Here is a 17,413-nt window from a genome sequence, read left to right on the forward strand (position 1 = left end):
GTACTTTGCTTATTCATTCGGTATGCATCCAATCTTTGCAAGTTGGACACTGAATCCAACAAATTTGATTGCTTGTGCTATTGTTTGGCTGGCTGCATCCGAAGGCAAACAGCGCATGCGTCCCTCTCATCCCGCGCGCAGTCTGGTATGTTCACAGTAATTTTCCGCTTAGCCTGCTCTTCCTTGCGTAGATGAGAGCGCTGAAGAAATATTTCAGAGGATTTCTTTTTGAGTATTGCCAATGTTCGACTGTCTTTGAATCTCGGCATGTTGAAACGTAGTTTTTAAATGATTTTCTTGAGCTGTAGCCAAGATTGTTATTGATAGTCTTTATTAAACAACAGCTAACGTTTCGGCGTTATCGCCTTCGTCAGAGCCCGGAAAATTCAAAGTCATTAGTGATTTATCCTCCCAAGCGCCTCATCACCCTACAGAAAACATCCAAACGGTAGGCAAACTCAAACAGCAACACATTGGCTAGTGCTTACCTCATTAGCTAGACTTGGTAACGGAACAGACTACCACATACCACAGCTATGAGTGACAAGGGTTTTATATAGGGACCCGTAGATCAAAACCCGCCTAGGTCTTGATATGGGGATAACTCGTTTGTGATAGCAATGCACTCATCCTTTCTGTTCATTTTCTTTCTTTCTTACTTTTTTTTTCTACGATTTCTTTTTGCATATGAGTGGTTTCGGACTTTGTGCAGTTTCCTTATCGGTGTCAGTGATTGAGGACGTCCGAACGAAGGCATGTCTGGACAGCGAGCAGTGTTCCGCTCCTTCCATTTTTCGCTGCCAACAAGCCTAATCTCTTCCTTGTTTTCTCCGTTTGCTGTAGCGCCTGCTCTAACTCCATTTACATGCCTTCAGTTAGTTCTCTCATCAGTTTAAGGGCACTCTCATGAGCTGACGCCCACGCTTAAACGCATATTATTGTTTTATGACATACAAAAACGAAAATTGACTACAATAACCATTTCCATACTTTGAAAATATCTTTGTGGCGGCCCTCTATATCCGTCAAACTTCTTGCAAAATCTTGATTTTCCACATCACCTTCCACCACTATTTCCATCATATCTTCATCTTCGTCGATGCTGTAAGGTCCATATTGTTCGCTTTCAGTTTCTCCACCGATTACCGAGGAAACTACTTCTTGCTGCGAACGGCGTCTTAGAGACGTAGAAAGTTAGAAACAAAAGTTGTACGAAGATTAATAGGCTGCTAGATTGGCCTGATGCTGCGTGCAACACAATGATTGTTGAACTGGAAACAATTATCGGCATCTAAACCTTAAACCTTGAAGTCTATTCTCGAAATCTTGGATGCTCGTCGCATGGACAATAGTGCTCTTCGACGCGATACGAATTTCCATTGTCTCTCCCGCTCCTCTTCCAACTTGTTCATAAGCGCAATAAGCAGCTGGAGAAGCCTGTCCATCCTCATGTTTGCTTTCCCTTCTAACATCTCATGCTTGAGTTTTTTTTTAATGGAAACTTTTATGAATTCTGGAGCCGGATGGTCTCCACCACGAACTCGTCTGAGTCTTCAGCATGCTGTTGATGAGCGTGCTCTGCGAGCTCACGGTGGTTCTGCACATATGGGTTCAGTAGAATCACTTCAACAAAAAAGTGAAGATATCAATGTGACTCACTTTAATATTCTCTCTGTAGAGAAGACACATAATAGCTGGTGCTGAATGTTCGTCCGCATGCTTGCTGGTTCTACGCCCACTAAGTCCACTCGCACTGTTGAACACTGTTTCACAGAAAATGCAGCTATGAAAAGGCTTTTCAGGAGCGGCAACTCTCCGATCTCCTTTTCTGAGACATGAATTCCGCAATCTGTTCCTTCGAATATCCATGGAAGTCGAAGAGATGCATTTGGAATTCTTTGCCCTTGTTTACACCATACACTGGGCATTCATCCATGGCAACACTAGAATCAAGACAATATTACTTCTATACAAAAAGAGAAACAAAGTAGTGTTAAAAAATTACTTCCGAGTAGCATCCATAATATAGATTGAAACAGTAGTAGTTTGAAGAGCAGAGAATGTAATTCGACTAACTTGGTTACGAACAATTTCAGACAGTGACCTACTTGCAGGCTTTCATGACCCACTGCTAATATTTCAGATGGTGGGGATATAGAGAGACCTTTGTTTAACAAAACTAGTAACTAAACAAAAGTATGAGCTATATCCCGTTGTATTCAGGTTCAACAAGCGTTCAACAAACTTTCGCGTGGACACCTATTTGCTTAGACACATTATTGGGACAGGTGTAGTACTTGTAATTGTTGTTTTGAATCCAAAGTCACATTATTTGAGCTTCATTAAACCAACAGGGCCTTAGGGGACCATCGGGTAGGAACGACACAGTGTAAATCTGGCTTACCCTCCAGAGCATCCAATGGTTCGCATGGTCGTGTACATGCGACAACAAAGGATGACAGAAGATACACCAAACGATGAAACGTGAAGAAGAAAGGTTAAAGGTGCAGAGAAAGGTGTCGAAGAAAGGTGAAGAAGAAGGAAATTATTGAAGTTATAAGTCCTCACGCAATCACATGCATTAGAGGACAAAATGTAAATTTGGGAAGAAAAAACCAACTGTATGCAGGAATGCATACCACCACATCTAAGAGGTAACCTATTGAATACATAAAACAAAGAAATAAAAGAAGAGAAAACCAACCTGACAGATACTCAAGTAAAAGACGTGGGAATCGAAACTAGAGAATATTATTTTGACCTGTCGTAAGCGTTTGGGTGCTGTGGGCGGACTGAACACAAAACATTGGAAACGACGCCGGTCCAACTTTCGCAAGGAGCGAGTTCTATACTCATGTGGAAAGCGTTGGCGTCACATATGTTCTTTTCAATTATGGCTTACTGAAGTTTGCTATATTTACGTCCTCTACATCATTCCCTTTACCAGTTTGATGTGAACAATTCTTGGTGAAAATGTAGTTGGGGGAGCGGTCAGTGGTACCCTTATTTTGGACTTTTTTCTTACTTTTTTCTCTTAGTAACTTTAGCTTACATGCCATAGATCCTCTAAGACTAATGCTTAGGTCTTAGTGCATCGACTGATTTAGTTATTTACATCCAGAAATAGGGGCGCCACTGAGTGCCGCCTTTCCCCAACCACCCAGCTACATTTTCCTTATTGTGCTTGCATTCATATGGGATAAAGCAGTGGTGTAGCGTGCAATAGCTGTACAACATAAATTGAGACTAATTTAGGGTTTGAATCACTCTTTTCGGAAAACCAAATATGTTAAATTTGAGCTGAGATAAAATGTGGTTGGTGGAGCTCAGTGGCGCCCCTATTTCTGGAAGTAATTAACTGAATTAGTTGGGCTCTAAGACCTAAGCATTATCTTAGGGAATCTTTTACATGTAAGCTAAAGATAGTAAGAAGAAGTAAGATAGAGCGTCTATAAATAGGGACGCTCCCACTACATTTTCCCCTTGAACTCTACGGGGACATTGAGGAAAAGAGTAATTGGGAGATGAGGGAGGGCTTCCTTTTTTCTCTTAGTAATTTTTAGTCACACGTAATAGATTTTGTTAAGACTAATGCTTACGTTTTAGGGCGACGACTAACTTACTTATTTACTTCCTGAAAAAGGAGCGGTTGAGACCCCCACACAAACTACACGTTACCCCAACTTTGCAGCAGCGCTATTTATTTATTAGCATCAAATTTGCAGTCAGCTTCGAACGTACCTTGTTGGTATGGCGCTTTACTGCGCCGTCAGTGCAGTCACTAACTCGCTCCTCCTCTCGGTACATGCGGTTCAGCGAAAGCACGAATGGGTCAGTAAACTCCTCGGAGTTCTTTTCCGTAGCCTTTCAGTCTTTCACTCTTGCGATAGTTGAATTCTTGCTTCTTTCTTTTTGTAACTGTGCGTGTTTATGTCTCGTATCTGAACTTATACCCGGCGGCGGGAGGCCCTGCTTCCTGGACCAATGCTAACCCGGCTCGAAATTCAAAGTGGAGCAGCAGGTACCAATTTCCTCCGTTTTCCCAGAGGAGTATACTCGAAGAAAACTTGGAATTGAATGCTGTAAGATGCTTGACGAACTCTTTCCATAAAATATATGAGGAAATTATCACAACAAAGTAGTACAGCAAACAAAAGTGATTACTATATTCGGATTTTGGGGTAAGTAAGGATTGGAACTGCAACACAGGACGATTACGTAAGATAACTACATGATCCCAATCCTGTATGATGATACATATCCTTCTTGTTCCTATCTCCAGTTCCCTTCTCGTTGTTCCATTTCTTCTTTCATAGCTTTCCTTATTTGATTTGAATTCCGTTTCCTTCCTCGACTTAAGCATTACCTCTGTTTCACTGGTTTTTTCCTCCATTCTATTTGTTTTTTTTTTTGTTGCCTATCTATTCCGCCTTTCTTCTTCCCTTGTCTTGCTTACTTTGTCTTTATCTGTCTTCTTATGTTGTATTTTTGTACCTTTTCTTAAGTGTTGTGTTTATTTTGTTCTTTTTGTCTTATCACAAGTGGTTTTGATTTCAACTTCTTTGTTTTTCGTTCATGCAGCATGCGATCTCTTGTTTCCCACGTATACTTCCTTCATGTTTGTTGCATTTTCGTGTATCTCAATGTTTCAGCACCTTGTTGTTATTTTTGTCATTCCACTCCCTCATAAACTTGCTCTCCTTCCTTCACATTGTCTTTACTTCATCACATGACCGGAACATTAAAGCTAAAGGAATTCAATTTGCACAGAAAATAGTGGAACTTTCTAAAATAAAAGCAAACATACGATAGTCGGAGCAGGTGCTCCGACTTCTTCACTTTTGGGCGGGTGGCGAAGGAACCTCTTCATTTTTGGACTGTTGGCGAAAAAAAGAAAAAAAATAATAAGCATTCACAATTATCATATAAAATAGAAATGTAAACTATATGGTAATGAAATCTTACTGACTTACCTGTTTTCTGATTACAGCGTAGCAGTAGTTTACAGTGTAATAAATACGACATAAGAAGATGTTGCCCAGAATGAACCACCAACAAAACGAGAACGTACGATCAGAGCGTATTTTTCTTCTGCTGGAGCGAAAATTCGCTGAGATAAACCGCTAATATCTCCGTTCAGAAAAGAAATCGCCTGCCAGTGAAGGGCATCTGGAAATACCTCAGAACCTGACGAATCGAGCGGTATACAACACATTCATTATTCTTTCTTCGCCGAAAAATTAGCTTCCAAATTTAGGCATGAAAAATTGAGTGTTTTCAGCATTGAGCACATTACTTTGTTGAAAGACAATGAATCAAAAAACGGAGATAGAGGAGGAAATTTGCTACAAAGTCACGCCAAAGTTGTTTTTTCACTTTGACGACTAAGGTGAAAAAAGTAGACCTGAAAACGGAGGTCGAAGCGGTCAAATTTATGAGTTTTTTTGCTTCGACACTAGCTGTTCGAAACGAATATGTAAGTGTTGTATACCAGAAGAATCCTGATTCTACACTGTATCAGAAAATATATAAAATGTTAGGGAAACTCTTTTTGTAATAGAGATGGAGGGTGAGGGTTGTAGATTCTCCGGCTGTGCAGTCCGAGTCTAATGATTAAGCATAGGAGGGGGGAGCACGCCAACGATAGCGTGCTTCTTCACCCTTCCCGAGAAAGCTACGCATATTTCCACGTCAGCCGAGTTACCTCTGTATAGAATGAAGAATTCTTGAGCGAATATGTGCCACTCTGTTGTTCACTCTATTGTTAGATTTCCAAAAAACAAGTCATTTAGAAAAACTTGTTTTTTCAGAAGCAAAAGACAACAATTTTTTGAGCTTGGGACGCATTTCCTTAAAGGCATCACACACGAATCTGAGGTGGTGTGGATTTCAGGTGGAGTATTCGTATACGAGATCATTAGATTATGGAGAGAAGAATGATTCCGTCCATTTCTTCCTAATTGGCGTAAAAAACGGGCTGGAAGATACGGCTTCGAGCGTTCCGGCGCGCTACTTCCTACGAGTTCGATTGGAGCGCTCCAGCCTTGTGCATGCGCCGCATCTTCCGGGCCCTTTTTTACGGCAGTTAGGAAGAAATGGACGGAATCACCCACCCTCCATAATCTACTATGCCGTGTGCGAATACTCCACCTGAAATCCGTACCATCTCAGATTCGTGGGGTGATGCCTTCAACCCAGTCAAGTATGCTCTGTATAGAGCAAAGAAAGTTAGAGCGGTTATGTACCATTCACTCTACTGTTAGAACAGAGCTGTTTAAGAAGAAACCTTGCTTTCGAAGGTGGTGATAGAAACAGTGAATTTCTGCAACTTAAAAACTCTTTTAGTCCGGTATTTCGGCAAATACTTGTAGCAAATTCCCACGTCTTTTACGCTATATTGTAATTAATCCACGTGTTTTGGTCTGGATTTTGTAATATCTGAAATAGCAATGTATGTGCAAGTGCTGCTCCTGATGACTCATCGCGCCGCACTTCTCTGGGAATTCAGGTGGGAACTATATATAATATAATATATAACATATATGATGTATGTAAGTGCCTTTTTTATTTCGTAATTGAAGTTGTTCATTCGTCCTCGTAGCTGCTCCTTCGTCCAGGTGTTGTTTATTCATCTTCATACTTTCTCATTAAGTACGATTCAAGAGAAAATGCATACTATGCTGTTGCTGTTGTTACTTTTCATCGAATAAGTAATTTTCCCGCTGCCAAAATTGAATTTTTTGTTCTGGTAACTCTTCATTAATACCACTAATCTCCCTTTCATGCTATCTGTTGGCTTATGAGCCCTTCTCTTCTTAACGATGTTTAGGTGTTTATGTTAAACCAGTTTGAGCGTCCGGCTAAAGCCGGACATCAGACTTTCTGTGGTGTTCGCTTCGCTCGCCTCCACTGATCAACGAAAATTAATATTAGCGTTATTAGTTCTGTGAAATTGGACTCGTGTATCTCCAACAATCTTTCTTCCTTTTTTTTTTAATAACTAAAGGCGAAAGATTTCATAGTCTTCTTTCTAAAAGCGTCAGTTCTACATTTGGAGAACATTCGAACTTCAGCTTCAAACACTCCTTATCAATATATTATAGACAAAATCTAAAAGTATCACGCGAAATATGGGTTTTCCTCCTGTTTTCTGTAAACAGTTATCAAAGAATCATAGGTGCGATAAGGAGGAGCCGGCCCCCAGGTGAAGGGGGTCTTGCCCATATTGGGCAGCCGAAAGTGAAGGGGGTCAATGAGACATATATTTGTCGTATTGTCACTTCAACGAGCAAATTTCGCCCTTAATAACTTAGTTATTTGAAAACCTAGAAATAGAATGAAGGGTACATAACTGCTCTAATTTTCGTTGTTCTATACAGAATTTATCTGACCGGATTGAGAAAATGTGCCCCGAGCTCAGAAAATTCGCTGTTATTTTGCACCTGAAAAAACAGGTTTTTTCTAAATAACTCGCTTAGTTGGAAACTTTTTAGTAGAGTGAGGGGTATATATTTGCTCTAGAATTTCTCAGTATATATAAAGGTAGCTCGGTTGACCTGCAGAAATGCGTAGTTTTCTCAAAAGGAGGGGAGGAGCACGTTATGTCACATTTGTATATCGATGTCTCTCGAAGAAAAATAAAATCTGTACAAATAAAGGTGGACAACTCAGAAAGGTTGTTTCATAGTACTCATCAACAAAAGAATACCTAAAAACCATTTATCTAATTTAATTAGTTGGATAGTTGTCCTAAACATTGTTAAGAAGAGAAGGGCTCATAAGCCAGCAGATGGCATTAAAGGCATCACCCCACGAACCTGAGGTGGGGCAGATTTCAGGTGGAGTATTCGTATACGGGATGGGAGACTACGGAGAGGGGGGTGATTCCGTCCATTTCTTCCTAATTGCCGCAAAAAACGGCCCGGAACATGCGGCGCCGCACAAGGCTGGCACGCTCCAGTCGAACTCCCTGTACAAAATAGTGCGCCAAAACGCCTGAAGCCGTATCTTCCGGGTCGTTTTTTACGGCAATTACGAAGAAATGGACGGAATCACCCCTCCCCCGCTCTCCATAGTCTCCCATCCCGTATACGAATACTCCACCTGAAATCTGCACCACCTCAGATTCGTGGGGTGATGCCTTTAAAGGGAGATTAGTCGTATTAATCAAGAGTTACCAGAACAAAAAATTCATTTTTGGCAGCGGAAAAATTACTTATTGGATGAAGAATAACTACAGTAACAACATAATATGCATTTTCTGCTGAATCGTATTTGACGAGAAGGTATGAAGATGACAACACCGGTACGAAAGAGCAGCTATGAGGACGAATGAGCAACTTTAATTACGAATTAGAAAGAAAAAGAGCACTTACATACGTCATATATGTTATACATTATATTATATATAGTTCCAAGCGGAGTTCCAAAAAAAGTGCGGCGTGATGAGTCATCAGGAGCAGCACTTGAAAATCGCTGCTTTTTTGCAGCCGAAAAAACAGGTTTTCTCTAAATAACTTGTTTATTTGGAAACCTATCAATAGAGTGAAGAGTACATATTTGCTCTAGGTTTTCTCAATCTATACAGATGTAACTCTGTTTACCTGCAGAGATGCGTAGTTTTCTCAAAGAGGGGGGGGGGGGGGGGAGTACGCTATCGTTGGTGTGCTTCCTCCTATGCTTAAGCATTAGGCTTGGACAGTTGGGCCGGAGAATCTACAACTGCTCCCCCCTCTCCATTTGATTGAGACAAAAACTTCCCTTAACATGTTATATATTTTTAGATAGAGCGTAAAATGCGGATTCCTTTGGTATACAATACTTATCTGTTCGTCTCGAGTAGGTAGAAAACAAAGCAAAAAACATATAAATTTTGTAATTTCAATCTCCATTTTCAGGTCCAGTTTTTTCTCCTTAGTGATGATTTTGAAATGTGAAATGACAATTTTGGTATCAGTTTGTAGAGAAATTTCTCTTCTATCTCTGTATACCATCTACTTTTGAGTTTCTTGTCTTCCAACAAAGTACTGGCTTCAGGACTGAAAACACTCAATTTTCGATGCCTAATTTTAGGCGCCAATTTCTCGGCGGAGACGAAAGCACAGTGAAAGTGTTGTACACCATTAGATCCGCCATGTTCTGGGGCATCTCTAGATACCCTTCACTGCTAGGCGATTTTTCCTCTGGACGGAAATATTAGCTGTTCATTTCAACGAAATTCTGTTGCTGTAAAAATCACGCTCTAACTGCACATTCTCGTTGTGTTGCTCGGTGGTTCCCTCTCGGTAATGTCTCCTTGTTTAGTAGCTTATTGCAGTGTGATTTACTGCGATACCTCTACCTCAGTGTATTATCTCTTTTTTGATTCCTTGCTTTTAAACAAAGTAATGGGCTCCAAACTGGAGACACTCAATTTTTCATGCCTAATTTTGGACCCCAATTTCTCGGCGGAGAAGAACGCATAATGAATGTGATGTGTACCGTTCGATTCGTCACGTTCTGGGGTATTTCTAGATACTCTTCAATGCCGGGTGATTCTGCTGCAAACTCTAACCGTACATTCTCGCTCTGTTGCTCGGTGGTTCCTTATCGGTAATGTCTCCTTATTTAGTAGCTTATTGTAGTGTGATCAGAAGGCAGGTAAGTCACTAAGATTTTATTCTCATAGTTAATATTATTTTATTTTATATGGTAATTACAAATTAATATTCCTTCTCTTCCGACTGTTCCGTCGTCCATTTGCTTCTTACGTTGAAGAGGATACCTGCAATGGAAATATTCGACTTTCTTACATCTCTCAACATGTTAAACTGTTTATCTTTTTTTTCTTTTTTTCTCGTCTTGATCGTGCAGCTCGAGTGAAGGGGGCCCCTTCGCCAACCGTCCAAAAGTAAAGGGGGTCGGAGCGCCGGCTCTGACTATCGCATGTCTGCAAAGAATGATGTATTGGCATAAAATGACGGGAAAGGCATCATCCTACCGATAAGGATAACATTCCACGTCAGGTCACATAAACATCTTGCTACTATTTAAGCAGCCCTTTGCATGCTTGATTCCACTTTCCGAGAACGGCATGCTACAAACTTGAGGCGAACGAAGAAGAAAATAGATATGCGGGAGAGTTATAAAGTCATAAAGTTGACAAGCAGCGCGCTCGGCGGGCACGACTATGAAACGGCAGCAACAATTTACTTTTTGTGACATGCACATAAAGTTATTACTCACTGTTTCAACGCTGCGGGAACCGTCGCACCCCATATCATAACTATATGACGTCGGCGCACCAATCCGACGCCGGTAAACCCCCCCCTATTATAGCTATCTGGCGCCGGCGCACCAATCCGACGCCGGTGGACCCGTCGCACTCCCCTTTTCGATTTTCGTGACACACACACACACACACACACACACACACACACACACACACACACACACACACACACACACACACACACACACGTGGCAGAATAAGCCCGTTATTATATATCATGATCATGATGATTCGGATAAGTCCTATGAAACATATCCACCGTGTGGATGAAAGAGTCCATATCGTTCTCTCATTCCGATTTATTTCATTTAAATTTTTTATTTAAATTTTTCTCAAGGAATAGCACCACAACCTTTATTATCTCACTTTATAAATTTCAGAATAATATCGTTTCAGAGTAGAATTCTTCTTCAGTTTTTCTCCATCCCATCGCATGCTCAACCTCGAAAACCGTAATGACATAGAAGTAAGGATGCGGCTCCTGAAAAAAGACCGTAAGAAACCGATAAAACAATTTCCGTTTCGTTCCTGCCCTTAGACGGAATCATAGAAAACATTAAGCGCCTTCCCCGGAACTCATCACTAAGGAATTAAGACAGGACATCTGAAAAGCTATGAAATCCCTGGTAGAGAAGAGAATTCCATAGGAAAAATGTGTACGGAAATGCACAAAAGAAATGTAGTGGAAAGAAAAAGAGAGAAAAGTGAAAATAAGAGAAGTTTATACTATTTATTATTTGTGTTCTATTTATTTGGCGGGTGTGGTATAGCGGGTAGAGGTTCCGCTTCCTGCACGATCGATCGGAGGTTCGAGTCCGCCTTAGTGCTCACCAAGCCTTTCATCCCTCCGGGGTCGACAAATTGGTACCAGACTTGTTTGGGAGGATAAAAACATTGACTTGACACATCGGCTTGCCACCGCAGGTCATTGTATAAGCCAGTTACACGTTCGTGAACCTCAACCGTTCTGAATTGAAGTGAACGTGGGGGCGCATCCCAAGCGGATTGATTAACGCTAGAAACTTTATTCTTTATCTTTTATTCTATTTATTTATTGATTTTTGATTGATATTAGGGATTTTTATTTTCGTTGTAGTAAATGTTATGTTTGCGTAATGCGTGTGCGGTGGTGACACAGAAAGTAGCGAGATCGACGCCTACACCGCGCGGTATCATAAATGTGTAAATGTGTACCTTTTTTATTTTGACAACCCCCTTCACTTTGCACCACATTGGATAGTCGGAGAGGGGTAAAACCTTCTTCACCTCAGGAGGGTCATGGTCCTCCCTATCGCACCTATGAATAGAACTAAGGGATCTTAGATCTTCATCTTTTCCAAATTGGAGGAAGTGCCTTTTCTGCTAGACATCCTAAATTATACTGCTCCAATATTGAACTAAACAATAAAAAGGTGCAAAAAGAACACCAGGGCGGTTCATTGCAAGAGCAGTTTCCCGCTACAATTCAACCAATTTCGTAAACGTAGAGAAATCAATGTCTCGTCGTTTTCAAGCTTAAGCGTTGCGCCTTTAAAAGGGAGTAAACGAATGATCGAAAATTGCCGACACTACTTATTACCTTGCTAAACTATAAAACCCCAAGTTTAATTTCATTTCCGTTTTCCGTTTTTGCGGAAGTATGAATACTCATTTGTGTTTTCACAAAAGCAAAAGCAGCAGCACGGAGTCAAGTGTGGAAATTGTGGTTTCGCTCCTCGGAAGAGGTAGCCACTAGCTCAACGCCAACCTTCATCGTCATCAACAAGCCACCAGCCGTCATCAACGCACCTGCACCGAGCCGATCCTCAAGCCACCATCAGCAGTTCACTATTGAGAAGCCACTATCAAGTCAACGTCAACGCACAATCCACTCCACTCCACAAACTCCGCAACAGTCGAGCCTTACGGAGGAAATGGTTTGTCGAACAAGAAATTGTTGTCGAATTTATTAATTTCGTGTTGTCGTCCGCGGCAGTATAATCGATTCCGATGATAGATAAGGGGCGTGGTATAGAGTACCGTTCGCTGCTATGTTTATTTTCGTGGCATAATCACTTGTACCGCCAAGAGTGCGGCAGACAACGCTAGTTACTTCACATTAATTGCACCGTTCTATCTCTACTGTAGAATTAATATATTACACTGAACTCTCGGTCTGTTCAATTAGGGTGATAAAGTCCCTAAATCTCTAGTCACTTACTTCAATCCTCTCTATTTTTCCAGTTATTTATATATGTCATTTCTCAAACTGTTCTGTTTCGTACTATGATATATATATATATATACATATATATATATATATATATATATATATACATATATATATATATATATATATATATATATATTATATATAATTGAGGGTTTTTTTTCATGTGTCTATTGGCATTACGGAGGCTGCATACTCGGAGAATAGCATAATTCTGTAGATGTTACGAACGCTTCAGAATCTTTCGATAGGTAGCAGCCGAGCTTTTGCTACATCGTCGCAACCAGGTAAGTACGTAGTTGCTTATCCGCATGAACAACTACAGCAGAAGTGTTTCTTTAATTTTTTCATACTTCAGCATTTCCAGCGGTATTGGCTCCATCATACTCACTGCTTGATAGTGCGCTGTTTGATGATGTTAGAAGTCGTGTCAGTCAAAATGGGAGAACAATGAAAAAGATCTTAGTGACAGTTGTAAACAGAGATGGATCAAAAAAGGAGTGCCTTATGAACAAAAACATTTCTACAGCATTTGACTGTGCCAAACGTGAGTGCTAAAATTTTAGATAAGCATAATGTCTTTGTAAGAACTTATGATTGAGTTCTTTAAACGTAGTCGTCAGGAAGGAGTACTCAAATCCTTGGTTTTCCATAGTCATATCCTATGTGGAAATCTAAAGACGTGTGTGTGAGACGAGCTTAAAAGATCTTTTGCCGAGGCGCCGAGCGCCGTAGCTTCCAGGTGAACTGATCAATGATTATTTTAAGGTAAGGTGTCGGGTAATGGTTCGTTACTCCGGGAAATAAAGGACAAATAGTATCTACGTACGTCCAGCAGTGGCAAAATCAAAAAAAAAAAAAAGGTGAAGAGGATGAAGGGGATGTAAAAAAGTACAGCATTTCGGAAAGAAGGAAGATGGTGATTAAGAATGAAGACTTTGCTCTTTGAAAAAGGTGGTTATGTTTCATAAAAACTATTTGTTTTGATTAGAGGAGTTTGAAGAAGTAGAAATTGGAAGACTTCGTCGACGTATCCGTATAGCAGCGCAGCGGACCAGACGGTTCACTTTGCTGCGTCTGTGACAACTAAAGTAACTGAATACCGTCATTGAAAGAGAAAATCGACAAGCTATGGATGAAGAAACACTAGGGATGAACAATTATTCACTTTATGACATCTACAAAATCTTATACTGAAACAAAAGCTGAAGAGTAATATTGAACATAAAATTTGATTTTTCATCTTAAAATAAAGAACACGAAACAATTGACACAAAAAGAAAAGCAGCCTCTATTGCTTCATGCTAATGAAGTGTGCTTGAAATAGAACAATGAAAAGTCGAGTTGAGGTTGATGGTTCTAAAACTTTTTTTGCCTTCTCAGGAGAGCTTGTATATGTTTTGTACCAGAGGATATCTGAGATGACACCCCATCATATAACGTGTAAGATAAGCGATTTCTTTTTCCCGATGGTAAAAAAAATCGAGTGCAATTTTTCCCTGCCAGGCAACCAGAAACCTGACAATAAAGCATCCACGAGAACCGTGAGTGTGTAGGAGTGACGTTTTCATATGAGAAAGATACACGAAAGTAATTGTGGATGTGATGGTCAGAAACCAGCAGATTTTTCGGACGGGGGATGAGTTTTGTCACGAATTTTTGTGCTAAAGTGTATCGAATCTACCTTTTTTTATTCAGTACTGTAATTAATATGCAGTTTGGCGTGGCATTAGTATTAAGGCATGAGAATAAAAAATGTATGCAGAAACAAACCGCTTAGTGAACTCATTATGCGTTTTCCTTAATAACATAAGGGAGGATTGAACTGAAAGGTGTTTCAAAGAACTCAGAGACTTACTGAGACCTACTCAACCCCGCTCCTGTTGGGGTCTCAGTTAATGACCGATTCACCTGGGCATGTACTGGACATGTACACAAAAATAGATGTCGACTTTCTTCACTTTGGAAAGGTGAAACTCCATCGTATCGCCCTTTTTGCGATGCTCACAAATATTGGCGAAACTCAGTTCCAGCTCCCTTTCGGAATTCAGCTGCAAACTTTTGGAGTATGGTCATCCAAGAAGAGAGCGCGTATATAGTTGATGGAAGACATCCCTGTTTAAAGGCATCACCTCACGAATCTGGGGTGGTGCGGGTTTCAACGGTAATGGTAATGCCTATACGACAGGGTAGTAGATTGTGGGGAAAAGAGTGATTCCGTTCATCACTCCCTGTATCAGTGTAAACGGACTACCCCGGAACTTTTCTTAAGACGGCTTCTGCTGCAATGCGCAACCATTGCGCCCCCCGCCTGCGATTCATCAGAATGGGTTTTCGACGAATCACAGACGGAGACTGGGCGCAAGGGCTGCGCATAGTAACGGAAGCCGTCGTAAGGAACAGCGTTCTGGCGTTTGCACTGATGCAGGGAGAGATGAACGGAATCACCCTTTTCCCCACAATCCACGACCCCGTATAGGCATTACCCACCTGAAACCCGTACCACCCCAGATTCGTGAGGTGATACCTTTGAAGTCCTTTTGTAAAAGTAGCCACTTTTTTGGACCGGTCCAATAATGACACAGATCGGATGTATATATTTAGATTTCAATATGTTGTGGGCTAAGCGGACGGTGCTGGCGCTCACTTCATATTCGGAACATGTTGTTCAATTGGAGTGTATGAACGAACCGTTGCGAGACAAATGCAGTATCGAGTTGCTTGACTTTCAAAATGAAGACTACGCGGAGCAAATCAGTAAGGTCAGTTGGTCACCCATTTAGTCGTAAGAAACGCTTTTAAGAATGTTGCAACACGTCAACCCAGATAACTCTGACTGAACAGTATTCGATAGCAGCTGCTATTCAAAACCCACATAAAGCGTGGTAACGTGGTCTCTGAAATGCAGTTTGGAAATGTCCTCATCCTTTACATGATTGTTTACATGTTTTAACTTACTACCTTCGTATCGGGTAACATTTGAGCGCAAATGGTGATTGCGAAAAGGAATTTGGTAGCCACCTCAAAAAGAGTTTCAGTCGGTACCTAAGCAGGTTTTTTGAGGTCTGAACCACGTAACAAGGTTGGTTGATTTACTGATTACGTTAACTGGCACAACTAAGTTAATGGGCCTACTGTTATTTTTTGTGAAAGCTCGTTGTAACGGCTTCCTAAGTTCTCCCTGGAAGCATAACGCAAAATAGTTGTGAAAATTGCCGTACATAAGGCTGAGTTGACGGAAATTCGCTATTTATTTCAGTCTTCCTTTCCCAAGTTCGATGAAAAGTTGTTTTTCGGTCCCGTGAATTGTAAAGAGGGAATGAGTTATGTGTAGATCTATGGAGCTTAATCTCAATGACAAGATGAGTGGAGCCTAGGAGGAAGAGAAACTTCTGTAGTTCTGTAGGAGTTTATGTTCATCTACTTCCTTTTGCAAGAGTACTATTGTGCCATTTTTAGCGGTATCCACAAGCAGCGAAGCATAAATAAGGATTAAACTTTGTTTTATGAGAAAGTGTCGGAAGGAACGAGGAAAGAGTGCCAAATGCATTTCAGATTGTTTTGGTTTGTACTAATTCTCTAATACAATACTAGTTGTGAGGGTAGAAAATATGCTGCACCCAGACAGTTAGTTAGCTAAAAGTTTGTTCAGTTAAATTTTAAAGAATGATTTGCAATTGGTTTCTGTTTTGTTGTCATGATTTCCACGTTCGTTCCAGGCATATTGGAGGTCGTGCAGTATACTGTTAGCTGCTGTTTTATCTGCTGGTTTAAGGGATAAGATTTCTGTGTCAGGTCTTTACAATAAAGGTTGCTACAAAAATCCTCTTTTCTATTCCCTTCTGCAATTTGTTTTTCATACTTTACAGTGGAAAAATCGTATTTCGCCGTTGACATAGTTGGATTGAACGATTCTTTGTCACCGGTGCGTTTTGTGTTTGTTACAATCCCAGTGCTTCAGCTTCCGGGTGTCATCTTGGTCTTTTTTTCAGTCTGATCTCAGAGATCTGTCTTGGTTTGCTCGTTCAGAATTTGTCAGCAGTGATATTCCTTTTGAGACTGTATTTGTCCCGCAAGAGTTGGCTTGTGATTATGGGCTGAAATCAAGGCAAGTTCTTCAGTGTCTACGCACTTACTACTTGCTTACTGTTTTTGGTCAGTCATTTCTCACGAACGAATTTGAAGTAAAACACACAGTGTTTGAGATTACGAGTTTTTTCTACACGTTTGCGTTTACTTGTCTCATTTCCCTTTTTGGACGCTCTCGGCTATAATTTTGATTTTCTAGAGTGCGGTTGTGCCGGCTTGGTAATTTTGTGACAGCCATTGATGGCCCAGTAATATCTCGATCTGATCAAGTCGGTCGATTCAGCATAGTTAAGGTAATGGGACCACTATCGTCATTATTAATTCACAGTTTATAGCTTTTCTATCCAATTCATATAATATACATTGAATTTGTTACTTCAACATGGAAGTTTTTAATTTGACAGACTATCTCAAAAGGCGATGTTACCCACGTGGGAGGAGTTTCCCTTCCTGCTGCCCAGAAGACATCTTCGTTCTTATGGGAAAAAATAGTGGAGAACGCGAGAGATGTATGTTTTAAGGTCTCACGCCAAGTACCTTTTTTGTCCCATTCTAAAGTTTCGTTTTGCAGAAAATCGATTGACGATGCTTCAAATAACTGAGAAGCATATAGACAGGGATTGTTTTGAATCTCTTGTTATTAATTGTTATTGTCATTGTAGCGAGACTAATAACCTATAAAATAAACAATTCTTACTGTGTTTTGCAGCTGTCAAAAGAGCATTAGAATTGTTGAAATCAAATAAATAGAGTGGCGAATTTCACTCAGTGATTTACTTTTCCTTTCGTTTGAGAATGTCTCGCAATACTGCTTTAACAATACCTTTCTATGTTAAGTATTATAC

The 17,413-nt window shown here is 40.5% G+C and overlaps 2 protein-coding genes across 3 annotated transcripts; both read left to right on the top strand.

Annotated features, from left to right (window-relative positions):
• Window positions 1-1,506: 1,506 nt before the first annotated feature.
• RB195_014169 (uncharacterized protein) lies at window positions 1,507-2,459 on the top strand (the record flags this gene model as incomplete). Its single annotated transcript, XM_064204315.1, has 4 exons — window positions 1,507-1,609; window positions 2,144-2,146; window positions 2,224-2,288; window positions 2,412-2,459. The coding sequence occupies 4 exons, from the start codon at window positions 1,507-1,509 to the stop codon at window positions 2,457-2,459; spliced, it is 219 nt and encodes a 72-aa protein (XP_064060196.1).
• A 10,240-nt stretch (window positions 2,460-12,699) lies between these two features.
• RB195_014170 (uncharacterized protein) lies at window positions 12,700-17,151 on the top strand (the record flags this gene model as incomplete). 2 transcript variants are annotated; one of them, XM_064204316.1, is made up of 9 exons in its annotated part: window positions 12,700-12,766; window positions 12,838-13,026; window positions 15,084-15,241; window positions 16,199-16,289; window positions 16,349-16,404; window positions 16,472-16,587; window positions 16,768-16,861; window positions 16,973-17,077; window positions 17,140-17,151. In XM_064204316.1, the coding sequence occupies 9 exons, from the start codon at window positions 12,700-12,702 to the stop codon at window positions 17,149-17,151; spliced, it is 888 nt and encodes a 295-aa protein (XP_064060197.1). The 2 variants fall into 2 exon arrangements, with proteins under 2 accessions (XP_064060197.1, XP_064060198.1); XM_064204317.1 differs by having other exon boundaries at window positions 12,847-13,026.
• Between the last annotated feature and the right edge of the window lie 262 nt (window positions 17,152-17,413).

Source organism: Necator americanus, chromosome V (genome assembly GCF_031761385.1).
Source record: "Necator americanus strain Aroian chromosome V, whole genome shotgun sequence".
In the NCBI taxonomy this organism is placed as follows: domain Eukaryota; kingdom Metazoa; phylum Nematoda; class Chromadorea; order Rhabditida; family Ancylostomatidae; genus Necator; species Necator americanus.